Source organism: Oncorhynchus gorbuscha, linkage group LG24 (genome assembly GCF_021184085.1).
Source record: "Oncorhynchus gorbuscha isolate QuinsamMale2020 ecotype Even-year linkage group LG24, OgorEven_v1.0, whole genome shotgun sequence".
Taxonomy (NCBI): Eukaryota; Metazoa; Chordata; class Actinopteri; order Salmoniformes; family Salmonidae; genus Oncorhynchus; species Oncorhynchus gorbuscha.
In genome coordinates, this window is record NC_060196.1 from 60,448,223 (window position 1) to 60,475,722 (window position 27,500).

Here is a 27,500-nt window from a genome sequence, read left to right on the forward strand (position 1 = left end):
TGAAACCAGGTGTGTGGGAAGACAAGACAAAACCAATGGAAAATGAAAAATGGATCAATGGTGGCTAGAAGACGAGCACCGCCCGAACAAGGAGAGGCAACGACTTCGGAAGAAGTCATGACAAGCAGTGAATTTCAAAAATAGATTTAACCACAAAGAGGTTTTTCAAGGCCTCGCAAAGAAGGGCACCTATTGGTAGATGGGTAAAATAAAAAAGCAGACATTGAATATCCCTTTGAGCACGGTAGTAAAGTTATGAATTACACTTTGGATGGTGAATCAATACACCCAGTCACTACAGAGATACAGGATTCTTTCCTAACTCAGTTGACGGAGAGGAAGGAAACTGTGTTTAATGGCTGTGATAGGAGAAAACTGAGGATGTATCAACAACATTGTAGTTGCGCCACAATAATAACCTAAATGACAGAGTGAAAATAAGGAAGCCTGTAAAGAATGAAAATATACCAAAACATTTATCCTATTTGCAAACAAGGCACTAAAGTAATACTGCACAAAATGTGGCAAAAAAAAAAGGTGAAATAAGTCAAGAGGTATGAATACTGACTGAAGGCCCACTAGACCACTCTCCCCTGGTTGTTGCTCATCGCTACAGGGACACAGACCTGTAGTTAAGGCATTTGGATAAATAATGACATTCAGATATTATAATCATATTAGGACGAGCTACAAAGTGACCACTGATTCCATGTCTATTTACATTAGGCCAGCAGCCACTAAGATGCAGGGTTGAGTAACCGGGTGGAGGCCGGCTAGTGACAATGACTAAGTTCAGGGCAGGGTACTGGGTGGAGGCCGGCTATTAGCAGTGACTAAGTTCAGGGCAGGGTACTGGGTGGAGGCCGGCTAGTGACAGTGACTAAGTTCAGGGCAGGGTTCTGGGTGGAGGCCGGCTAGTGACAGTGACTAAGTTCAGGGCAGGGTTCTGGGTGGAGGCCGGCTAGTGACAGTGACTAAGTTCAGGGCAGGGTTCTGGGTGGAGGCCGGCTAGTGACAGTGACTAAGTTCAGGGCAGGGTACTGGGTGGAGGCCGGCTATTAGCAGTGACTAAGTTCAGGGCAGGGTACTGGGTGGAGGCTGGCTAGTGAAAGTGACTAAGTTCAGGGCAGGGTTCTGGGTGGAGGCCGGCTAGTGACAGTGACTAAGTTCAGGGCAGGGTACTGGGTGGAGGCCGGCTAGTGACAGTGACTAAGTTCAGGGCAGGGTTCTGGGTGGAGGCCGGCTAGTGACAGTGACTAAGTTCAGGGCAGGGTACTGGGTGGAGGCCGGCTAGTGACAGTGACTAAGTTCAGGGCAGGGTACTGGGTGGAGGCCGGCTAGTGACAGTGACTAAGTTCAGGGCAGGGTACTGGGTGGAGGCCGGCTAGTGACAGTGACTAAGTTCAGGGCAGGGTACTGGGTGGAGGCCGGCTAGTGACAGTGACTAAGTTCAGGGCAGGGTACTGGGTGGAGGCCGGCTAGTGACAGTGACTAAGTTCAGGGCAGGGTACTGGGTGGAGGCCGGCTAGTGACAGTGACTAAGTTCAGGGCAGGGTACTGGGTGGAGGCCGGCTAGTGACAGTGACTACGTTCAGGGCAGGGTACTGGGTGGAGGCCGGCTAGTGACAGTGACTAAGTTCAGGGTAGGGTACTGGGTGGAGGCCGGCTAGTGACAGTGACTAAGTTCAGGGCAGGGTACTGGGTGGAGGCCGGCTAGTGACAGTGACTAAGTTCAGGGCAGGGTACTGGGTGGAGGCCGGCTAGTGACAGTGACTAAGTTCAGGGCAGGGTTCTGGGTGGAGGCCGGCTAGTGACAGTGACTAAGTTCAGGGCAGGGTACTGGGTGGAGGCCGGCTAGTGACAGTGACTAAGTTCAGGGCAGGGTACTGGGTGGAGGCCGGCTAGTGACAGTGACTAAGTTCAGGGCAGGGTACTGGGTGGAGGCCGGCTAGTGACAGTGACTAAGTTCAGGGCAGGGTACTGGGTGGAGGCCGGCTAGTGACAGTGACTAAGTTCAGGGCAGGGTACTGGGTGGAGGCCGGCTAGTGACAGTGACTAAGTTCAGGGCAGGGTACTGGGTGGAGGCCGGCTAGTGACAGTGACTAAGTTCAGGGCAGGGTACTGGGTGGAGGCCGACTAGTGACAGTGACTAAGTTCAGGGCAGGGTACTGGGTGGAGGACGGCTAGTGACAGTGACTAAGTTCAGGGCAGGGTACTGGGTGCAGGCCGGCTAGTGATGGCATTTGCCTGGGGCGCTGTACGCACTGTGAGTGAAGTGCTAAAATATTCATTTTTAGAAGAGTACAGGAATAGAAGTTTCTAATTTAACTAAAGTGTGACTTTATCCTTCAGTTTCCTGGCTATTTAAATTGTTTTGTTTACACACTAGGTTGTTAATCAATGATAGTTTGAGTTTGCTTAACTGCTTCGAGCTTAGGGATAATTTAATCTCCGATAGACAGAACCTGTGTGAAGCTAGCCACAATAAGGATTAGCCACAATAGTCCTACGCAGTTACCATACCAGGCGGTGATGCTCTCTATGGTGCAGCAGTATAACTTGTTTGAGGATCTGGGGAACCAAATCTTAAGTCTCGTAAGGGGGAAACAGTTGTTGTCGTTAACCTCTTCACAACAGTCTTGGTGTGTTTGGACCATGATAGTTCGTTGGTGATGTGGACACCAAGGAACTTGAAACTCTCGACCCGTTCCACTCCAGCCCCGTCGATGTTAACGGGGGCCTGTCCGGCCCGCCTTTTTCTGTAGTCCACGATCAGCTCCTTTGTCTTGTTCACATTGAGGGAGAGGTTGTTGTCCTGGCACCACACTGCCAGTTCCCTGACCTCCTCCCTATAGGCTGTCTCATCGTTGTCAGTGATCAGGCCTACCATTGTTATGCCGTCAGCATATTTAATGATGTTGTTGGAGTCTTGTTTGGCCACACAGTCGTGGGTGAAAAGAGAGGACAGGAGGGGACTAAATACGCACCCCTGAGAATCCCCACTGTTGAGGATCAGCGTGGCAGATGTGTTGTTGCCAACCCTTACCACCTGGGGGCGGCCCATCAGGAAGTCCAGGATCCAGTTGCAGAATGGGATGTGTTTAGTCCCAGGGTACTTAGCTTAGTGATGAGCTTCGTGGGTACTATGGTGTTGAACACTGAGCTGTAGTCAATGAACAGAATTTTCGCATAGGTGTTCCTGTCCAGGTGGGAAAGGGCAGTGTGGAGTATGTGAATTGGAGTGGGTATAGGGTATCCGGGAGGATGCTGTTGATGTGAGCCATAACCAGCCTTTCAAAGCACTTCATGGCTACAGACGTGAGTGCTACGGGGCGCTAATCATTTAGACAGTTTACCTTTACCTCTTGGACACAGGGACTGGTGGTCTGCTTGAAACATGTTGGTATTACAGACTCGGTCAGGGAGAGGTTGGTCCGCGCATGCTTAGATTACACCTCCTGGTAATCCGTCTGGCCCCGCGGCTTTTTGAATGTTGACCTGTTTAAAGGTCTCGCTCACATCGGCTACCGAGTAGCATTATCACACAGTCATCCAGAACAGCTGGTGCTCTCGTGCATGCTTCATGCATTTAGTTCGTCTGGTAGGCTCGCATCACTAGGCAGCTCACGTCTGGCTTTCCCTTTGTAGTCCGTAATAGTTTTCAAGTCCTGCCACATCCAACAAGTGTCAGAGCCGGTGTTGTAGGATTCAATCTTAATCCTGTATCGACTCTTTGCTTGTTTGATGGTTCGTCTGAGGGCATAGCGGGATTTCTTATAAGCGTCCGCATTAGTCTCCCGCTCCTTGAAATTGGCAGCTCTAGCCATTAGCTAAATGTGGCTGTTGCCTGTAATCCATGGCTTCTGGTTGGGATATGTACGTACAGTCACTGTGGGGACGACGTCATCGATGCACTTATTGATGAAGCCGATGACTGAGGTGGTGGACTCCTCAATGCCATTGGATGAATCCCAGAACATATTCCAGTTTGTGCAAAACAGTCCTGTAGCTTAGCATCAGCGTCATCTGACCACTTCTGTATTGAGCGAGTCACTGATACTACCTGCTTAATTTTTTGCTTGTAAGCAGGAATCAGTAGGATATACTTATGGTCAGATTTGCCAAATGGAGGGCAGGGGAGAGCTTTGTAGTCATCTCTGTGTGTAGAGTAAAGGTGGTCTAGAGTTATTTTTCCTTTGATTAAACTTCTCATCCATTCTAGAGGGATTTAGATTTACATAGTCCCTGTATTTATCTGTCATAGGAGATTGAGGGTAAGAGGTTAAATATCATATACCATAGATACAAGATGCCATTTAAAGAGCTGGTTATTCCAGTATGTATCGTTTCAGTCGTGGTTTCCCTGGTTATTCCAGTATGTTTCTTATTAGTAGTGGTTTCCCTGGTTATTCCAGTATGTTTCTTATTAGTAGTGGTTTCCCTGGTTATTCCAGTATATTTCTTATTAGTAGTGGTTTCCCTGGTTATTCCAGTATGTTTCTTATTAGTAGTGGTTTCCCTGGTTATTCCAGTATGTTTCTTATTAGTAGTGGTTTCCCTGGTTATTCCAGTATGTTTCTTATTAGTAGTGGTTTCCCTGGTTATTCCAGTATGTATCGTTTCAGTAGTGGTTTCCCTGGTTATTCCAGTATGTTTCTTATTAGTAGTGGTTTCCCTGGTTATTCCAGTATGTTTCTTATTAGTAGTGGTTTCCCTGGTTATTCCAGTATGTATCGTTTCAGTAGTGGTTTCCCTGGTTATTCCAGTATGTTTCTTATTAGTAGTGGTTTCCCTGGTTATTCCAGTATGTATCGTTTCAGTAGTGGTTTCCCTGGTTATTCCAGTATGTTTCTTATTAGTAGTGGTTTCCCTGGTTATTCCAGTATGTTTCTTATTAGTAGTGGTTTCCCTGGTTATTCCAGTATGTATCGTTTCAGTAGTGGTTTCCCTGGTTATTCCAGTATGTTTCTTATTAGTAGTGGTTTTCCTGGTTATTCCATTATGTTTCTTATTAGTAGTGGTTTCCCTGGTTATTCCAGTATGTTTCTTATTAGTAGTGGTTTCCCTGGTCTGAAAAGGCCAGGGATGAACACCTGTTGGAGATTAGGAATAAGGTCTATCTGTCTGTCCACTGTTACCTTCTACCACTATATTAGGAATAAGGTCTAGCTGTCTGTCTGCTGTCACCTTCTACCACTATATTAGGAATAAAGTCTAGCTGTCTGTCTGCTGTCACCTTCTACCACTATATTAGGAATAAGGTCTAGCTGTCTGTCTGCTGTCACCTTCTACCACTATATTAGGAATATGGTCTAGCTGTCTGTCTGCTGTCACCTTCTACCACTATATTAGGAATAAGGTCTAGCTGTCTGTCTGCTGTCACCTTCTACCACTATATTAGGAATATGGTCTAGCTGTCTGTCTGCTGTCACCTTCTACCACTATATTAGGAATAAGGTCTAGCTGTCTGTCTGCTGTCACCTTCTACCACTATATTAGGAATAAGGTCTAGTTGTCTGTCCGCTGTCACCTTCTACCACTATATTAGGAATAAGGTCTAGCTGTCTGTCCACTGTCACCTTCTACCACTATATTAGAGTTATGATTACGGTGTGCGTGGGTATTTGTCTGTGAGTTTGCATGCGTGCATCTCTGTGTGTGTGTGTGTGTGTGTGTACTGTGTGTGTGTGTGTACTGTGTGTGTGTGTGTGTGTGTGTGTGTACACTGACCTTGTACCACTCCTGTAGTTCGTGGTCGGAGAACTCGGTGTTCTCTCTCAGGTCCTGAAGCATCTCCGGCCTCAGCTTGCTGTTCTGTTTCCCCATGGCAACGACGCAACACCGTGGCGAAACACACTTGGTCTCTGAGACAACCTCAGCGATGGACTACAGCGGCAACAACACCTACCAGGTCCCTGGTCACAACCTGCCAATCACAGAGCAGAGAAGAGAGGGAGAGGGCGTGAGCAACCAATTACAGACTAGAAGAGAGAAAAGGGCGGCAATCAATTAAATCAGGAAGCAATCTGAAATATAATAATTATTTGGAGAAGTGTCTATTGGCTGTGGTTATGACGACTGGTGTATGCCGTCCAATCAAAGGTCAGTTGTAGAGAGACAGCCAAAGATCAGTGACGAACACAAGGCCACCTACCTCCTAGTATGTAATGTCATCCATTACAACTAAAGTCAGTCAAATTCAAAAATCTGACACTTTGAGCCTAGGATTCGAACTGTGTAGCAACATCTTGTAGTGTTTTACACAAAACGCAATGGTATTACAGTCGCTGGGCGAAAAGGTTCAATATCAGGGGATATCTTTATTGATATAATTCCAGATATCTGACATGTTATTAGATATATGGAGTAGACATGCTCTAGATATGCATGTCCTTAGTTTCATCTACGGAGCTAAGATATTCTACATAATGGGAATGTTTCTACATGTATCCAATGTGGACCACAGAAAAATCCCTGCTACTTTATGAGTCATCATTTAAATCATATTCAGTAGTAGGATACAAGGCATGGAAAGGCAAACATCATCATAATTTAATCCAAGTTGCTATTTACAAAGAACATCTCTGCTATTTATTTATTTTTAATTTTTAAATGCAGCATAGCAAATCCTGAGCTCCAATCACAACACCTGTTTTCTGGAGAGATGCAAACGTAGGACAACCTTGCAAAAATATATGCCTGCCCTGTTTGTTACGGACGGTGGATGCCGATTGGGTCATCATCAACGGTCCCTCACAGTACAGATCCAATGTGGTGACAGTGTTGGTGCATAAATCATGCATAAATGCATAAATCATGATTCATAATTGTGTCGATATTGCAAGAAAATATTGTTATTTCACAAGGTAGCTACTCTGCTTCATTCCTGATGAGAAAATGAACTGGGACAAGCTAGCTAGCCAGCCAAGTTGGTAGTTAGCTAGCTAGCTAAGTTAGTTAGATAGCTTATAGTAACCAGTAGTACAAAATATGCCTAAATGTTTTAAAATGTTAGCTGTCACCTTAAAGCTTGATAGGGAGTAAAAAAATAAAGAATCCCTCGACCACGCCCACAAATTGGGGAAAACAAACATTCTAACCACTAGGCTACCTGCTCTAACCACTAGACTACCTGCTCTAACCACTAGGCTACCTGTTCTAACCACTAGGCTACCTGCTCTAACCACTAGGCTACCTGTTCTAACCACTAGACTACCTGCTCTAACCACTAGGCTACCTGCTCTAACCACTAGACTACCTGCTCTAACCACTAGACTACCTGCTCTAACCACTAGGCTACCTGTTCTAACCACTAGGCTACCTGCCTCTAACCACCAGGCTACCTGCCTCTAACCACTAGACTACCTGCTCTCACCACTAGACTACCTGCCTCTAACCACTAGACTACCTGCCTCTAACCACTAGGCTACCTGCTCTAACCACTAGGCTACCTGCTCTAACCACTAGGCTACCTGCCTCCTCTAACCACTAGGCTACCTGCTCTAACCACTAGGCTACCTGCTATAACCACTAGACCACCTGTTAAACTGCTTTTAGATTGTGGTTTGCGAGCTCCTTTATCCAGACGGATTTATCCCGTGTCAAAAGATAATTATATGGAATTAATATTTGTACATTTATTGAGCATGTCCTCAAAACCCAATTAAGCATCAGAAACGGTGCCCATTTAATATTAGGGAGGACAATGCTTTGTTTTTATTAAAGCAAGGCCTTATTTCTATTATATTGGATGACTGTGATTCATATTCCGTTCACCTCGTTCATTGTAACATCAATAGGTTTAGGCTCCTACATGATACTCACGTTTTCCCTATAACCTTCATGAGGTTCCCACAACCTAGCCTATGAATTTACAACGTAGGTGCACAGGTCGAGATATATATTTTTGTATTCAAGATGACACACAGTGATACATACAGTAATACAGTGACACATTCAATACCGCCTTGCACACTCTTGCCTGCGTCTAGCTGATCGAAGGTGTACTCATTAGTCCAACAGTTGCAAACAAGAGTTTATATTGGACAACATTCAGGTATGTTTTAGCCCCATTTCATTCCGTCATTCGGTTTTCATTTGTTAAATTTAAGAAACGTTTTTTTTTCAACAGAATGAATACACCCCCTGATCACACGCAAACACAGTTCACTTTCATAGCAGCCACATACAAACAGCACTTTGCTCATTGTAATTCCTTCTTGCATCTACAAGCTCTTCTCCTCTCTCACCTTTTCCCATAATTTGTGGACTTCAGTGCAAAACACATTAGCTGTCTGTTACCAGGCGAAAAAAAAACTTTTCAAGTCAAATCTTCATACCATAACCGCTAACCGCTACACACAGCATACATCATTGTCACCATATTAGGTAGCTACTGTAATATTATAGTCAACATAGCCAATAGAACTAATGCATTAGTAAACCCGCTACAATCGTGCAGTACAGTGATCAGTTTAGCAGTTACACCGGCGGGTGCTGGTGGCAATCAATTAATACAACCAAAAGCTTACTTTGACTTGGAAGCGTTCCAGTGTTGGATAGCCATAGCCAGCTAGCTAACATAGCATCCCTCTCTGTTGGATAGCCATAGCCAGCTAGCTAACATAGCATCCCTCTCTGTTGGATAGCCATAGCCAGCTAGCTAACATAGCATACCTCTCTGTTGGATAGCCATAGCCAGCTAGCTAACATAGCATCCCTCTCTGTTGGATAGCCATAGCCAGCTAGCTAACATAGCATCCCTCTCTGTTGGATAGCCATAGCCAGCTAGCTAACATAGCATCCCTCTCTGTTGGATAGCCATAGCCAACTAGCTAACATAGCATCCCTCTCTGTTGGATAGCCATAGCCAACTAACTAACATAGCATCCCTCTCTGTTGGATAGCCATAGCCAGCTAGCTAACATAGCATCCCTCTCTGTTGGATAGCCATAGCCAGCTAGCTAACATAGCATCCCTCTCTGTTGGATAGCCATAGCCAGCTAGCTAACATAGCATCCCTCTCTGTTTGAGCCAGGTGTTTGAGTAGGCTAAACTAGCAAGCTGCATTTGCTAGCTAAGTAAGGGAAAGTTTTTAAAAAATACTACAAAATATAACTTCCTCTAGAAGTTGTCATAATTACTGTGTAAGTCTATGGAAGGGAGTGAGAACCATGAGCCTCCTCATATTAATTTCGATGTACCCAGAGGAGGATGGAAAATAGCTGTCCTCTGGCTACACCATGGTGATACACTACAGAGTGCTGTTGAGGCTACCGTAGACCTTCACTGCAAAACAAGTGTGTTTTAATCAATTCTTTGATGACGTGAATATATTTAATACGGTTTTATCCACTGAGGAGGATGGTTCTCCCGTTCCTCCTCTGATCAAATAGCATATCAAGATCCAGAAATGGACCTCAGCCAGGAGAAGCTTATCTGGAATCAATATAGCAACACATCTTGAATGTGCTGAGAAAACACATATATGTTTTTTTATTTGACCTTTATTTAACTAGGCAAGTCAGTTAAGAACAAATTCTTATTTTCAATGACGGCCTAGGAACAGTGGGTTAACTGCCTGTCCAGGGGCAGAACGACAGATTTGTACCTTGTCAGCTCGGGGGTTTGAACTTGCGACTTTCCGGTTACTAGTCCAATGCTCTAACCACGAGGTTATCCTACCGCCTCTACACTCTAACCACTAGGCTACCCTACCGCCTCTACACTCTAACCACTAGGATGTCATAAGGTGAATGCACCAATTTGTAAGTCGCTCCGGATAAGAGCGTCTGCTAAATGACTTAAATGTAATGTAATGTAATGTACCCTACCGCCTCTACACTCTAACCACTAGGCTACCCTACCGCCTCTACACTCTAACCACTAGGCTACCCTACCGCCTCTACACTCTAACCACTAGGCTACCCTACCGCCTCTACACTCTAACCACTAGGCTACCCAACCTCCTCTACACTCTAACCACTAGGCTACCCTAGCGCCTCTACACTCTAACCACTAGGCTACCTTACCGCCTCTACACTCTAACCACTAGGCTACCCTACCGCCTCTACACTCTAACCACTAGGCTACCCTACCCCCTCTACACTCTAACCACTAGGCTACCCTACCGCCTCTACACTCTAACCACTAGGCTACCCTACCGCCTCTACACTCTAACCACTAGGCTACCCTACCGCCTCTACACTCTAACCACTAGGCTACCCTACCGCCTCTACACTCTAACCACTAGGCTACCCTACCGCCTCTACACTCTAACCACTAGGCTACCCTACCGCCTCTACACTCTAACCACTAGGCTACCCTACCGCCTCTACACTCTAACCACTAGGCTACCATACCGCCTCTACACTCTAACCACTAGGCTACCCTACCGCCTCTACACTCTAACCACTAGGCTACCCTACCGCCTCTACATTCTAACCACTAGGCTACCCTACCGCCTCTACACTCTAACCACTAGGCTACTCTACTGCCTCTACACTCTAACCACTAGGCTACCCTACCGACACTCTACACTCTAACCACTAGGCTACCCTACCGCCTCTACACTCTAACCACTAGGCTACCCTACCGCCTCTACACTCTAACCACTAGGCTACCCTACCGCCTCTACACTCTAACCACTAGGCTACCCTACCGCCTCTACACTCTAACCACTAGGCTACCCTACCGCCTCTACACTCTAACCACTAGGCTACCCTACCGCCTCTACACTCTAACCACTAGGCTACCCTACCGCCTCTACATTCTAACCACTAGGCTACCCTACCGCCTCTACACTCTAACCACTAGGCTACCCTACCACCTCTACACACTAACCACTAGGCTACCCTACCACCTCTACACACTAACCACTAGGCTACCCTACCACCTCTACACTCTAACCACTAGGCTACCCTACCGCCTCTACACTCTAACCACTAGGCTACCCTACCGCCTCTACACTCTAACCACTAGGCTACCCTACCGACTCTACACTCTAACCACTAGGCTACCCTACCACCTCTACACTCTAACCACTAGGCTACCCTACCGCCTCTACACTCTAACCACTAGGCTACCCTACCACCTCTACACTCTAACCACTAGGCTACCCTACCAGGCCTCTACACTCTAACCACTAGGCTACCCTACCACCTCTACACTCTAACCACTAGGCTACCCTACCGCCTCTACACTCTAACCACTAGGCTACCCTACCGCCTCTACACTCTAACCACTAGGCTACCCTACCGCCTCTACACTCTAACCACTAGGCTACCCTACCGCCTCTACACTCTAACCACTAGGCTACCCTACCACCTCTACACTCTAACCACTAGGCTACCCTACCGCCTCTACACTCTAACCACTAGGCTACCCTACCACCTCTACACTCTAACCACTAGGCTACCCTACCGCCTCTACACTCTAACCACTAGGCTACCCTACCGCCTCTACACTCTAACCACTAGGCTACCCTACCGCCTCTACACTCTAACCACTAGGCTACCCTACCACCTCTACACTCTAACCACTAGGCTACCCTACCACCTCTACACTCTAACCACTAGGCTACCCTACCGCCTCTACACTCTAACCACTAGGCTACCCTACCACCTCTACACTCTAACCACTAGGCTACCCTACCACCTCTACACTCTAACCACTAGGCTACCCTACCGCCTCTACACTCTAACCACTAGGCTACCCTACCGCCTCTACACTCTAACCACTAGGCTACCCTACCGCCTCTACACTCTAACCACTAGGCTACCCTACCGCCTCTACACTCTAACCACTAGGCTACCCTACCGCCTCTACACTCTAACCACTAGGCTACCCTACCGCCTCTACACTCTAACCACTAGGCTACCCTACCACCTCTACACTCTAACCACTAGGCTACCCTACCACCTCTACACTCTAACCACTAGGGCTACACTCTAACCACTAGGCTACCCTACCACCTCTACACTCTAACCACTAGGCTACCCTACCACCTCTACACTCTAACCACTAGGCTACCCTACCGCCTCTACACTCTAACCACTAGGCTACCCTACCGCCTCTACACTCTAACCACTAGGCTACCCTACCACCTCTACACTCTAACCACTAGGCTACCCTACCGCCTCTACACTCTAACCACTAGGCTACCCTACCGCCTCTACACTCTAACCACTAGGCTACCCTACCGCCTCTACACTCTAACCACTAGGCTACCCTACCGCCTCTACACTCTAACCACTAGGCTACCCTGCCTCCTCTACACTCTAACCACTAGGCTACCCTACCGCCTCTACACTCTAACCACTAGGCTACCCTACCGCCTCTACACTCTAACCACTAGGCTACCCTACCGCCTCTACACTCTAACCACTAGGCTACCCTACCACCTCTACACTCTAACCACTAGGCTACCCTACCGCCTCTACACTCTAACCACTAGGCTACCCTACCACCTCTACACTCTAACCACTAGGCTACCCTACCGCCTCTACACTCTAACCACTAGGCTACCCTACCTCCTCTACACTCTAACCACTAGGCTACCCTGCCTCCTCTACACTCTAACCACTAGGCTACCCTACCTCCTCTACACTCTAACCACTAGGCTACCCTGCCTCCTCTACACTCTAACCACTAGGCTACCCTACCACCTCTACACTCTAACCACTAGGCTACCCTACCTCCTCTACACTCTAACCACTAGGCTACCCTGCCTCCTCTACACTCTAACCACTAGGCTACCCTACCTCCTCTACACTCTAACCACTAGGCTACCCTGCCTCCTCTACACTCTAACCACTAGGCTACCCTACCGCCTCTACACTCTAACCACTAGGCTACCCTACCGCCTCTACACTCTAACCACTAGGCTACCCTACCGCCTCTACACTCTAACCACTAGGCTACCTACCTCCTCTACACTCTAACCACTAGGCTACCCTACCGCCTCTACACTCTAACCACTAGGCTACCCTACCGCCTCTACACTCTAACCACTAGGCTACCCTACCGCCCTGTATCTGAGGTATACAGTCAGTATTTGTCAAAAGGAAGAGAGACAATAGGACGTGACGTGTCTCAGGACATCGAATGATGGGTCCATATTTCGGCCGTAGGCAATGTCCATGTGTGATATTCGGAGGAGTAATCCCAATATCATATCTGTCTAAGAAGACACATCTGAATTCAGACTGTCATGATCCACACAACTCTAAATATACATTTAGGACACGGTTCTGTAGAGTATCAAACACATGTCACGTAAAGATATCCACTGACATGGACCCTTTTATACCCCGTGAAATGTATGGTGCATTCATTGTTTAGTGGTTAGAGGCAGGTAGCCTGGTGGTTAGAGCAGGTAGCCTAGTGGTTAGTGAAATGTATGGTGCATTCATTGTTTAGTGGTTAGAGCAGGTAGCCTGGTGGTTACAGCAGGTATTTGTCAAAAGTGGTTAGTGACAAATGTCAGGCATTCATTGTTTAGTGGTTAGGCAATGTCCAGTGTATTCTAGTGGAGGAGTAATGCATATCATATCTGTTCTAAGAAGTGGTTCAGACTGTCATGATCCACACAACTCTAAATATACATTTGGTGACACGGTTTGTGGTATCAAACACATGTTCAGTAAAGTCCACTGAGTGGTTAGTGAAATGTATGGTGCATTCATTGTTTAGTGGTTAGAGGCAGGTAGCCTGGTGGTTAGAGCAGGTAGCCTAGTGGTTAGTGAAATGTATGGTGCATTCATTGTTTAGTGGTTAGATGCAGGTAGCCTGGTGGTTAGAGCAGGTAGCCTAGTGGTTAGTGAAATGTATGGTGCATTCATTGTTTAGTGGTTAGATGCAGGTAGCCTGGTGGTTAGAGCAGGTAGCCTAGTGGTTAGTGAAATGTATGGTGCATTCATTGTTTAGTGGTTAGAGTGGCAGTGAAATGTATAGCCATTGGTGGTTAGAGCAGGTAGCCTGGTGGTTAGCCTAGTGGTTAGTGAAATGTATGGTGCATTCATTGTTTAGTGGTTAGATGCAGGTAGCCTGGTGGTTAGAGCAGGTAGCCTAGTGGTTAGTGAAATGTATGGTGCATTCATTGTTTAGTGGTTAGATGCAGGTAGCCTGGTGGTTAGAGCAGGTAGCCTAGTGGTTAGTGAAATGTATGGTGCATTCATTGTTTAGTGGTTAGAGGCAGGTAGCCTGGTGGTTAGAGCAGGTAGCCTAGTGGTTAGTGAAATGTATGGTGCATTCATTGTTTAGTGGTTAGATGCAGGTAGCCTGGTGGTTAGAGCAGGTAGCCTAGTGGTTAGTGAAATGTATGGTGCATTCATTGTTTAGTGGTTAGAGGCAGGTAGCCTGGTGGTTAGAGCAGGTAGCCTAGTGGTTAGTGAAATGTATGGTGCATTCATTGTTTAGTGGTTAGAGGCAGGTAGCCTGGTGGTTAGAGCAGGTAGCCTAGTGGTTAGTGAAATGTATGGTGCATTCATTGTTTAGTGGTTAGAGGCAGGTAGCCTGGTGGTTAGAGCAGGTAGCCTAGTGGTTAGTGAAATGTATGGTGCATTCATTGTTTAGTGGTTAGAGGCAGGTAGCCTGGTGGTTAGAGCAGGTAGCCTAGTGGTTAGTGAAATGTATGGTGCATTCATTGTTTAGTGGTTAGAGGCAGGTAGCCTGGTGGTTAGAGCAGGTAGCCTAGTGGTTAGTGAAATGTATGGTGCATTCATTGTTTAGTGGTTAGAGGCAGGTAGCCTGGTGGTTAGAGCAGGTAGCCTAGTGGTTAGTGAAATGTATAGTGCATTCATTGTTTAGTGGTTAGAGGCAGGTAGCCTGGTGGTTAGAGCAGGTAGCCTAGTGGTTAGTGAAATGTATAGTGCATTCATTGTTTAGCAGTGTTTTATCTCATGTGCAACAGTTCATTTTCTGTCCTATTTAACTCATAACTATTTAGTATGTAGGGCTTTCCAACGCTCGCGACAGGCTCGAAACAATTCACAACAGTTCGATAATCCTAAACGTCAACATCAGCCTCCATCCACTATGACGTCAATGAGACAGACTGGGTTTATCTGTGGTCAGCTGTGTGTTTAATATGAGTCAGCTTAGAGACGAGAAGATCCACTAATCTCTACCTCATCGGAACCATACAATACCAGACAGTAGCCTATATCACCAGCTATTAGATATATAGTCTATATCTCTTTTAACGAGCTATAAGATATATAGTCTATATCTCTAGCAGTCTTTTAACGAGCTATTAGATATATAGTCTATATCTGGAGCAGTCTTTCAACCAGCTATTCGATATATAGTCTATATCTCTAGCAGTCTTTTAATGAGCTATAAGATATATAGTCTATACCTCTAGCAGTCTTTTAATGAGCTATTAGATATATAGTCTATATCTCTTTTAACGAGCTATAAGATATATAGTTCTGGTCTAATGTAGTGCACTACATAGGGAATAGGTTTCCATAGGGCTCTGGTCTAAAGTAGTGCACTACATAGGGAATAGGTTTCCATAGGGCTCTGGTCTAAAGTAGTGCACTATATAGGGAATAGGGTGCCATTTGGAACAGCGTCATCTCAGCTATTTTCACAGAGAGCTACTGACAGCATTACCTTGATGTATATAGCTCTACAGCAGACTCCCGCCTATCCATTGAGACTTAGAAAGAAGTGTTTGCAGTACAATCCTAAAAGGCTGAACAGTACGGGGGTCTATTATGTATTGTTTGCTCCAAACATACTGCATGCCAGCACAGAGAGACAGGGTTTTCTGAGATTCAGTTCTTTAGACTTTTAGCTATGCACAATAGGAAGCAGTAAGGTCAATAATCATCTCATTTATTTGCTTTGAAAGAGCATAGTATGGTGTGATTTCAGTGCCAACTGAAAGAGGCCCTTCCCGAACAGCAGGGGAGTGTTTGGAGAACACACAGGCATTCACACACAGGCATTCACACACACACACACACACACACACACGCACGCACACACGCACACACGCACGCACGCACGCACGCACGCACGCACGCACGCACGCACGCACGCACGCACGCACGCACGCACGCACGCACGCACACACACACACACACACACACACACACACACACACACACACACACACACACACACACACACACACACACACACACACACACACACACACACACACACACATACATGTTGGAGAGAGTCAGTACCTGCTGTAATTAATAACCGAGCCGCCCAGGCCGTCTTAGTGTCAGCTAGCAACCCACAGGGCTCTTTTCTCTGCTAGTGTTAAGGCGCAACTAGTGTCAAATGCACATTTTGTTGGCAATCTTGACTTGTTAAAGGAAGCGTTTTATATACCAGCTCCTTTGCGCTCAGATGGGAGGTGGAAATATTCTAGGTGTGTCCTTAAAAACTGTGATCCAAAATGATAATTTCAGCAACCAGCTCTCACAGTCTCGTGTCAGAATTAGACGTTCATTCATGTTTGCCAAATGTTGAAGTTGTTGCAAACGTCACATTTTGAAGGTTAGCGTTCAGTTTAGGCATTAACTCTGAATGGTTAAGGTAAGAGTTAAGGTTCGGAATAGACTTAAAACAAAAATCTCAAAAACACATTTCTATCACTTGATGTAAAAACTTGCAACCTTTGGAATCAGAGGCAGATGCTTACACCCATCTGCCATCCCCGTCCACAATGACCTAGCAAAAAAAAAAAAAACCTAGTTCAAGGTAACAGAGCTCACTGTTGCCCCCTAGTGGCCGGTTTCCACGTCATCTCCTGACGTACGCACACATGGATGGACGTTGAATCCTGACTTGTATCACGGGAGACCTGGCTGAACTTCACACAGCGATGGAAGGGATATTCAAGACCAAACAGCAGGAATGCAGCCTATTTAGCTGTGCCGCACACTGCCCATATGAGCATTGAACAAGAGAAATGTGCTTTTCGTGCCTGTATACTTCCTATTCAGAAACATAATAAACATGTTTTTTTCCTCCATTCCCTAACCAACCTCCTTCCAATTAAGGATGTTTTTGGGGGGGGGGTTCAGCCCAATACAACAGCAAAGTAATCAGCACTGACGATAAAAGGTTTGGCTCGTGAGACAGATTGTAAATCGGAATCACCAAAGCTTTATTTAAAAGATCAAGTTAGAGAGGAGTAAAACAGTGAGCTGACATTCTCTTTATATCTACCGTATGTATTGTAGGTGTATAAAACCCCCCTCCACACTCTAAAAAGAAAAGGTTCCTGGGGCTCTTCAAATTGAAACTGTAGGGGAACCCTTATACGTTCTAAAAAACACTTATACGTTCCTCTAAAAACCATTTCCTCTTAGGGCTGGGGTCTAGTTTCCTGGATTTCTGCCTGACTGACGTGCCCAAAGTAAACTGCCTGTTACTCAGGCCCAGAAGCCAGGATATGCATATAATGGGTAGCATTGGATAGAAAACACTTTGAAGTTTGGATTAATGTTAAGATAATGTATGACACTATAACACAATTGATATGGTAGGCAAAAATACAAGGAAAAACCAACCAGAATATTTTTTGGGGGGGTTTAGCTCTTATAATGGGACGCTATGGGTCCTATGCAATTATATCTCCCAGATTGCAATTCCTATGTATTCCACTAGATGTCAACAGTCTTTGTACAAGGTTTCAGGCTTGTTTCTTCCAAAACGAGGAAGAATTTGGAGATCTGGTACAAAGAGTCAAAGTGGAAAATCAGTTTGATCGCACATGACACATTTTCTATTGAACATACTTCTTTCCTTATTAAATATTATAGTTTATTTAGAATGTAGAGTAACTGAGGATTTAATAGAAATGTAATTTGACTTGTTTGGACAAAGTTTAGCTGTAGCTTTTTTGATTCCTTTGTCTGCATGTTGAACGAGTGGATTACTGAAATCGATGGCGTCAACTAAATAGACTTTTTGGGATATAAAGAAGGATTTTATCTAACAAAACAAACATTCATGTTGTAGCTGGGACCCTTGGGATTGCAAACAGAGGAAGATTTTCAAAAGTAAGTGATGTATTTAATCGCTATATGTGATTTTATGAAGCCTGTGCTGGTTGAAAAATATGTTGATGCGGGCGCCATCAGACAACCGCATGGTATGCTTTCCCTGTAAAGCCTATTATAAATTGGACAATGCAATTAGATAAACAAGAATTTAAGCTTTTAAATGATATAAAATATTGTTCAACATTTTTTAATATTATGATTATTTATTTGAATTAAAGGGGGTCTTCAAAGAACCTTTTGAATGAACCTTTTGGGGTTAATTTTGTAACAACCCAATCACCCCTTTTATTAATATTATTATTAATAATATGCATAACAATAACAATAATAACACAATATTTTAGAGTTCTCAGTGTTTATTATGATTTTAGTGACAAAGCAGAATTGTTAAAATCGAAATAAGTCCAATGGGTATATCCTCTGACATGTTGATGTTACTGTGTTAATGTTACTGTGTTGATGTTACTGTGTTGATGTTACTGTGTTGATCCTCTGGCATGTTGATGGTACTGTGTTGATGTTACTGTGTTGATGGTACTGTGTTGATGTTACTGTGTTGATCCTCTGGCATGTTGATGGTACTGTGTTGATGTTACTGTGTTGATGTTACTGTGTTGATGGTACTGTGTTGATGTTACTGTGTTGATCCTCTGGCATGTTAATGTTACTGTGTTGATGTTACTGTGTTGATGGTACTGTGTTGATGTTACTGTGTTGATCCTCTGGCATGTTGATGGTACTGTGTTGATGTTACTGTGTTGATGGTACTGTGTTGATGTTACTGTGTTGATCCTCTGGCATGTTGATGGTACTGTGTTGATGTTACTGTGTTTATGTTACTGTGTTGATGTTACTGTGTTGATGGTACTGTGTTGATGTTACTGTGTTGATCCTCTGGCATGTTGATGTTACTGTGTTGATGTTACTGTGTTGATGGTACTGTGTTGATGGTACTGTGTTGATGGTACTGTGTTGATGTTACTGTTTTGATGGTACTGTGTTAATGTTACTGTGTTGATGTTACTGTGTTGATCCTCTGGCATGTTGATGGTACTGTGTTGATGTTACTGTGTTGATGGTACTGTGTTGATGTTACTGTGTTGTGTTGATGTTAGTGTGTTGATGTTACTGTGTTGATCCTCTGGCATGTTGATGTTACTGTGATGATGTTACTGTGTTGATGTTACTGTGTTGATGGTACTGTGTTGATGGTACTGTGTTGATGGTACTGTGTTGATGTTACTGTGTTGTGTTGATGTTACTGTGTTGATGTTACTGTGTTGATGGTACTGTGTTGATGTTACTGTGTTGTGTTGATGTTACTGTGTTGATGGTACTGTGTTGATGGTACTGTGTTGATGTTACTGTGTTGATCCTCTGGCATGTTAATGTTACTGTGTTGATGTTACTGTGTTGATGTTACTGTGTTGATGGTACTGTGTTGATGGTACTGTGTTGTGTTGATGTTACTGTGTTGATGTTACTGTGTTGATGTTACTGTGTTGTGTTGATGTTACTGTGTTGATGGTACTGTGTTGATGGTACTGTGTTGATGTTACTGTGTTGATGGTACTGTGTTGATGTTACTGTGTTGATCCTCTGGCATGTTAATGTTACTGTGTTGATGTTACTGTGTTGATGTTACTGTGTTGTGTTGATGTTACTGTGTTGTGTTGATGTTACTGTGTTGATGTTACTGTGTTGTGTTGATGTTACTGTGTTGATGTTACTGTGTTGATGGTACTGTGTTGATGTTACTGTGTTGATGGTACTGTGTTGATGTTACTGTGTTGTGTTGATGTTACTGTGTTGATGTTACTGTGTTGATGGTACTGTGTTGATGTTACTGTGATGATCCTCTGGCATTTTGATGGTACTGTGTTGATGTTACTGTTGATGTTACTGTGTTGATGTTACTGTTGATTGTTGATACTGTGTTGATCCTCTGGCATGTTAATGTTACTGTGTTGATGTTACTGTGTTGATGGTACTGTGTTGATCCTCTGGCATGTTGATGGTACTGTGTTGATGTTACTGTGTTGATGTTACTGTGTTGATGGTACTGTGTTGATGTTACTGTGTTGATGTTACTGTGTTGATGGTACTGTGTTGATGTTACTGTGTTGATGGTACTGTGTTGATGGTACTGTGTTGATGTTACTGTGTTGATCCTCTGGCATGTTGATGGTACTGTGTTGATGTTACTGTGTTGATGGTACTGTGTTGATGTTACTGTGTTGATCCTCTGGCATGTTGATGGTACTGTGTTGATGTTACTGTGTTGATGTTACTGTGTTGATGTTACTGTGTTGATCCTCTGGCATGTTAATGTTACTGTGTTGATGTTACTGTGTTGATGGTACTGTGTTGATGTTACTGTGTTGATCCTCTGGCATGTTGATGGTACTGTGTTGATGTTACTGTGTTGATGGTACTGTGTTGATGTTACTGTGTTGATCCTCTGGCATGTTGATGGTACTGTGTTGATGTTACTGTGTTGATGTTACTGTGTTGATGTTACTGTGTTGATGTTACTGTGTTGATGGTACTGTGTTGATGTTACTGTGTTGATCCTCTGGCATGTTGATGTTACTGTGTTGATGTTACTGTGTTGATGGTACTGTGTTGATGGTACTGTGTTGATGGTACTGTGTTGATGTTACTGTTTTGATGGTACTGTGTTAATGTTACTGTGTTGATGTTACTGTGTTGATCCTCTGGCATGTTGATGGTACTGTGTTGATGTTACTGTGTTGATGGTACTGTGTTGATGTTACTGTGTTGTGTTGATGTTACTGTGTTGATCCTCTGGCATGTTGATGTTACTGTGTTGATGTTACTGTGTTGATGGTACTGTGTTGATGTTACTGTGTTGATGTTACTGTGTTGATCCTCTGGCATGTTGATGTTACTGTGTTGCTGTTACTGTGTTGATGTTACTGTGTTGATGGTACTGTGTTGATGGTACTGTGTTGATGTTACTGTGTTGTGTTGATGTTACTGTGTTGATGTTACTGTGTTGATGGTACTGTGTTGATGTTACTGTGTTGTGTTGATGTTACTGTGTTGATGGTACTGTGTTGATGGTACTGTGTTGATGTTACTGTGTTGATCCTCTGGCATGTTAATGTTACTGTGTTGATGTTACTGTGTTGATGGTACTGTGTTGATGGTACTGTGTTGTGTTGATGTTACTGTGTTGATGTTACTGTGTTGATGTTACTGTGTTGTGTTGATGTTACTGTGTTGATGGTACTGTGTTGATGGTACTGTGTTGATGTTACTGTGTTGATGGTACTGTGTTGATGGTACTGTGTTGATGTTACTGTGTTGATCCTCTGGCATGTTAATGTTACTGTGTTGATGTTACTGTGTTGATGTTACTGTGTTGATGTTACTGTGTTGTGTTGATGTTACTGTGTTGTGTTGATGTTACTGTGTTGATGTTACTGTGTTGTGTTGATGTTACTGTGTTGATGTTACTGTGTTGATGGTACTGTGTTGATGTTACTGTGTTGATGGTACTGTGTTGATGTTACTGTGTTGTGTTGATGTTACTGTGTTGATGTTACTGTGTTGATGGTACTGTGTTGATGTTACTGTGTTGATCCTCTGGCATGTTGATGGTACTGTGTTGATGTTACTGTGTTGATGTTACTGTGTTGATGGTACTGTGTTGATGTTACTGTGTTGATCCTCTGGCATGTTAATGTTACTGTGTTGATGGTACTGTGTTGATGTTACTGTGTTGATCCTCTGGCATGTTGATGGTACTGTGTTGATGTTACTGTGTTGATGTTACTGTGTTGATGGTACTGTGTTGATGTTACTGTGTTAATGTTACTGTGTTGATGGTACTGTGTTGATGTTACTGTGTTGATCCTCTGGCATGTTGATGTTACTGTGTTGATGTTACTGTGTTGATGGTACTGTGTTGATGGTACTGTGTTGATGGTACTGTGTTGATGTTACTGTTTTGATGGTACTGTGTTAATGTTACTGTGTTGATGTTACTGTGTTGATCCTCTGGCATGTTGATGTTACTGTGTTGATGTTACTGTGTTGATGGTACTGTGTTGATGGTACTGTTTTGATGGTACTGTGTTGATGTTACTGTGTTGATCCTCTGGCATGTTGATGGTACTGTGTTGATGTTACTGTGTTGATGGTACTGTGTTGATGTTACTGTGTTGATCCTCTGGCATGTTGATGTTACTGTGTTGCTGTTACTGTGTTGATGGTACTGTGTTGATGTTACTGTGTTGTGTTGATGTTACTGTGTTGATGTTACTGTGTTGATGGTACTGTGTTGATGTTACTGTGTTGTGTTGATGTTACTGTGTTGATGGTACTGTGTTGATGGTACTGTGTTGATGGTACTGTGTTGATCCTCTGGCATGTTAATGTTACTGTGTTGATGTTACTGTGTTGATGGTACTGTGTTGATGGTACTGTGTTGATGTTACTGTGTTGTGTTGATGTTACTGTGTTGATGTTACTGTGTTGATGTTACTGTGTTGTGTTGATGTTACTGTGTTGATGGTACTGTGTTGATGGTACTGTGTTGATGTTACTGTGTTGATGGTACTGTGTTGATGTTACTGTGTTGATCCTCTGGCATGTTAATGTTACTGTGTTGATGTTACTGTGTTGATGTTACTGTGTTGATGGTACTGTGTTGATGTTACTGTGTTGATGGTACTGTGTTGATGTTACTGTGTTGTGTTGATGTTACTGTGTTGATGTTACTGTGTTGATGGTACTGTGTTGATGTTACTGTGTTGATCCTCTGGCATGTTGATGTTACTGTGTTGATGTTACTGTGTTGATGTTACTGTGTTGATCCTCTGGCATGTTAATGTTACTGTGTTGATGTTACTGTGTTGATGGTACTGTGTTGATGTTACTGTGTTGATCCTCTGGCATGTTGATGGTACTGTGTTGATGTTACTGTGTTGATGTTACTGTGTTGATGGTACTGTGTTGATGTTACTGCGTTGATGTTACTGTGTTGATGGTACTGTGTTGATGTTACTGTGTTGATCCTCTGGCATGTTGATGTTACTGTGTTGATGTTACTGTGTTGATGGTACTGTGTTGATGGTACTGTGTTGATGTTACTGTTTTGATGGTACTGTGTTAATGTTACTGTGTTGATGTTACTGTGTTGATCCTCTGGCATGTTGATGTTACTGTGTTGATGTTACTGTGTTGATGGTACTGTGTTGATGTTACTGTGTTGTGTTGATGTTACTGTGTTGATGTTACTGTGTTGATGGTACTGTGTTGATGTTACTGTGTTGTGTTGATGTTACTGTGTTGATGGTACTGTGTTGATGGTACTGTGTTGATGGTACTGTGTTGATGTTACTGTGTTGTGTTGATGTTACTGTGTTGATGTTACTGTGTTGATGTTACTGTGTTGATGTTACTGTGTTGTGTTGATGTTACTGTGTTGATGGTACTGTGTTGATGTTACTGTGTTGATGGTACTGTGTTGATGTTACTGTGTTGATCCTCTGGCATGTTAATGTTACTGTGTTGATGTTACTGTGTTGATGTTACTGTGTTGATGTTACTGTGTTGTGTTGATGTTACTGTGTTGTGTTGATGTTACTGTGTTGATGTTACTGTGTTGTGTTGATGTTACTGTGTTGATGTTACTGTGTTGATGGTACTGTGTTGATGTTACTGTGTTGATGGTACTGTGTTGATGTTACTGTGTTGTGTTGATGTTACTGTGTTGATGTTACTGTGTTGATGGTACTGTGTTGATGTTACTGTGTTGATCCTCTGGCATGTTGATGGTACTGTGTTGATGTTACTGTGTTGATGTTACTGTGTTGATGGTACTGTGTTGATGTTACTGTGTTGATCCTCTGGCATGTTAATGTTACTGTGTTGATGTTACTGTGTTGATGGTACTGTGTTGATGTTACTGTGTTGATCCTCTGGCATGTTGATGGTACCGTGTTGATGTTACTGTGTTGATGTTACTGTGTTGATGGTACTGTGTTGATGTTACTGCGTTGATGTTACTGTGTTGATGGTACTGTGTTGATGTTACTGTGTTGATCCTCTGGCATGTTGATGTTACTGTGTTGATGTTACTGTGTTGATGGTACTGTGTTGATGGTACTGTGTTGATGTTACTGTTTTGATGGTACTGTGTTAATGTTACTGTGTTGATGTTACTGTGTTGATCCTCTGGCATGTTGATGTTACTGTGTTGATGTTACTGTGTTGATGGTACTGTGTTGATGGTACTGTGTTGATGGTACTGTGTTGATGTTACTGTGTTGTGTTGATGTTACTGTGTTGATCCTCTGGCATGTTGATGTTACTGTGTTGATGTTACTGTGTTGATGGTACTGTGTTGATGTTACTGTGTTGTGTTGATGTTACTGTGTTGATCCTCTGGCATGTTGATGTTACTGTGTTGATGTTACTGTGTTGATGGTACTGTGTTGATGTTACTGTGTTGATGTTACTGTGTTGATCCTCTGGCATGTTGATGTTACTGTGTTGATGTTACTGTGTTGTGTTGATGTTACTGTGTTGATGGTACTGTGTTGATGGTACTGTGTTGATGGTACTGTGTTGATGTTACTGTGTTGTGTTGATGTTACTGTGTTGATGTTACTGTGTTGATGTTACTGTGTTGATCCTCTGGCATGTTAATGTTACTGTGTTGATGTTACTGTGTTGATGGTACTGTGTTGATGTTACTGTGTTGTGTTGATGTTACTGTGTTGAGGTTACTGTGTTGATGTTACTGTGTTGATGGTACTGTGTTGTGTTGATGTTACTGTGTTGATGTTACTGTGGTGATGGTACTGTGTTGATGTTACTGTGTTGATGTTACTGTGGTGATGGTACTGTGTTGATGGTACTGTGTTGATGTTACTGTGTTGATGTTACTGTGTTGATGTTACTGTGTTGATGGTACTGTGTTGATGGTACTGTGTTGATGTTACTGTGTTGATGGTACTGTGTTGATGTTACTGTGTTGATGTTACTGTGTTGATGGTACTGTGTTGATGGTACTGTGTTGATGTTACTGTGTTGTGTTGAGCCATAGCTGGAAGGATTTTGCGTCATGATCAAACAGGTGTCCTGTTATATTCATCAGAGGTGAAGAGAGGTCGAAGTCTGTGAATCCCATCAATTGTAATTATAGATAATGACAGATAATTGCACATGACAGTAATCATACCCTGGTTTTTGTTTTGAGAATGTGAATGGATAAAAAGCCCAGTTTTGATAATGGCTTTCATACACATACCACGTCCATAATGGAGAGGCCTGTGGGGTATTTAATGAAGAGGTCAGGGAGGAGGATGGTACCTGTGATCAGCATAACATACCAATACTAATTGACATACCTTTGTATGCCTCCTCGTCTGAATACCTGCAGAAACACACACACACACAAGTGAGCAGTTCAGTCATCTGCAGCCAATACAGCTGGTCTACGACATAGAATTACAGCCTACATATAACAACCTCTTTGTCGATTGATGTCCATTGAATTGTGTCCATTTTCAGTTTTTTAGAAAGATTTGCACAAATATGAAAAGATTTATGACATCATCATAAAACAATATCCACTTAGATCATACAGGGGACAAACCTTACCTTAAATTGAAATATTTTATATATTATATATTCCCCTGATATTCCCCTGATAGACGAACCCTTGTTGAACCCCCTGATTTTTTAGAGAGGATGAATGTAAGCTACATGTGTCCATGCCCATCATGTAATGAAAGATGAGAACCTTGGTGAACCCCCTGATAATACCGGTGAACCTTGGTGAACCCCCTGATCATACCGGTGAACCTTGGTGAACCCCCTGATAATACCGGTTAAGATCGTAGTTATTTACGAGTTCTTTTCCCCTGTATTACAGTGCCTTGCAAAAGTAGTCGTTCCCCTAGTCGTTCCCCTTGGCGTTTCCCCCTGTATTACAGTGCCTTGCAAAAGCAGTCGTTTCCCTTGGCGTTTTTCCCCTGTATTACAGTGCCTTGCAAAAGTAGTCGTTTCCCTTGGCGTTCCCCTAGTCGTTCCCCTTGGCGTTCCCCTAGTCGTTTCCCTTGGCGTTTTTCCCCTGTATTACAGTGCCTTGAAAAAGCAGTCGTTCCCCTTGGCGTTCCCCTAGTCGTTCCCCTTGGCGTTTTCCCCCTGTATTACAGTGCCTTGCAAAAGCAGTCGTTCCCTTGGCGTTTTTCCCCTGTATTACAGTGCCTTGCAAAAGCAGTCATTTCCCTTGGTGTTTTTCCCCTGTATTACAGTGCCTTGCAAAAGTAGTCGTTTCCCTTGGCGTTTTTCCCCTGTATTACAGTGCCTTGCAAAAGTAGTCGTTCCCCTAGTCGTTCCCCTAGTCGTTCCCCTTGGCATTCCCCTAGTCATTCCCCTTGGCGTTCCCCTAGTCGTTTCCCTTGGTGTTCCCCTAGTCGTTCCCCTTGGCGTTCCCCTAGTCGTTCTCCTTGGCGTTTTCCCCCTGTATTACAGTGCCTTGCAAAAGCAGTAGTTCCCCTTGGCGTTCCCCTAGTCGTTCCCCTTGGCGTTTTCCCCCTGTATTACAGTGCCTTGCAAACGTAGTCGTTCCCCTAGTCGTTCCCCTAGTCGTTCTCCTTGGCGTTTTCCCCCACTTTGTTGCATTACAGCCTGTAATTTATATGGATTGGACACCTGAGCTCGTGGATGTTTGTAGGGGAAGGGTAGGGTGTGTGTGTGTGTGTGTGTGTGTGTGTGTGTGTGTGTGTGTGTGTGTGTGTGTGTGTGTGTGTGTGTGTGTGTGTGTGTGTGTGTGTGTGTGTGTGTGTGTGTGTGTGTGTGTGTGTGTGTGTGTGTGTGTGTGTGTGTATTGCTAAGGGATAATGATGTTAGGGACAATACATAATGAATAACAACATTTTTTTCCCAAAATAATAATTGTTTGCCAAAAATGTAATTTTGGTAATGCCCGTCTTGTTTGTAGGTAACAATCCTTCTGATGAAGTACTCACATTATTACAAATATTTTTTGTTAATAGTGGAAATAAATTAAGATATGCAAGATAATTATAATATATGTATATATATATCTTTTTTATTAACTTCTTCGAGATAGGGGGCGCGCTTTTAATTTTTTGGATAGAAAACGTTCCTGTTTTAAACAAGATATTTTGTCACGAAAAGATGCTCGACTATGCATGTAATTGACAGCTTTGGAAAGAAAAAACTCTGACGTTTCCAAATCTGCAAAGATATTATCTGTGAATGCCACAGAACTAATGCTACAGGCGAAAAACCAAGATGAAGTTTCATACAGGAAATGCCCCAGATTCTGAAGGCGCTGTGTTCCAATGTCTCCTTATATGGCTGTGAATGCGCCAGGAATGAGCCTGCACTTTCTGTCGTTTCCCCAAGGTGTCTGCAGCATTGTGACGTATTTATAGGGATATCATTGGAAGATTGACC

At 43.7% G+C, this 27,500-nt stretch overlaps 1 protein-coding gene across 1 annotated transcript in view; it reads right to left on the reverse strand.

Moving 5' to 3' along the window:
• Window positions 1–25,439, reverse strand: part of LOC124012041 (hippocalcin-like protein 1) — a 47,613-nt gene extending 22,174 nt beyond the window's left edge. The window contains exons 1-2 of the mRNA XM_046325403.1: window positions 25,421–25,439; window positions 5,731–5,926 (exon numbers count right to left, since the gene is read on the reverse strand). Of these exons, the coding sequence (XP_046181359.1) occupies window positions 5,731–5,826 (96 nt within the window). The 5' untranslated portion in view covers window positions 5,827–5,926; window positions 25,421–25,439. The remainder of the gene's footprint in view (window positions 1–5,730; window positions 5,927–25,420) is intronic.
• Window positions 25,440–27,500: the final 2,061 nt, after the last annotated feature.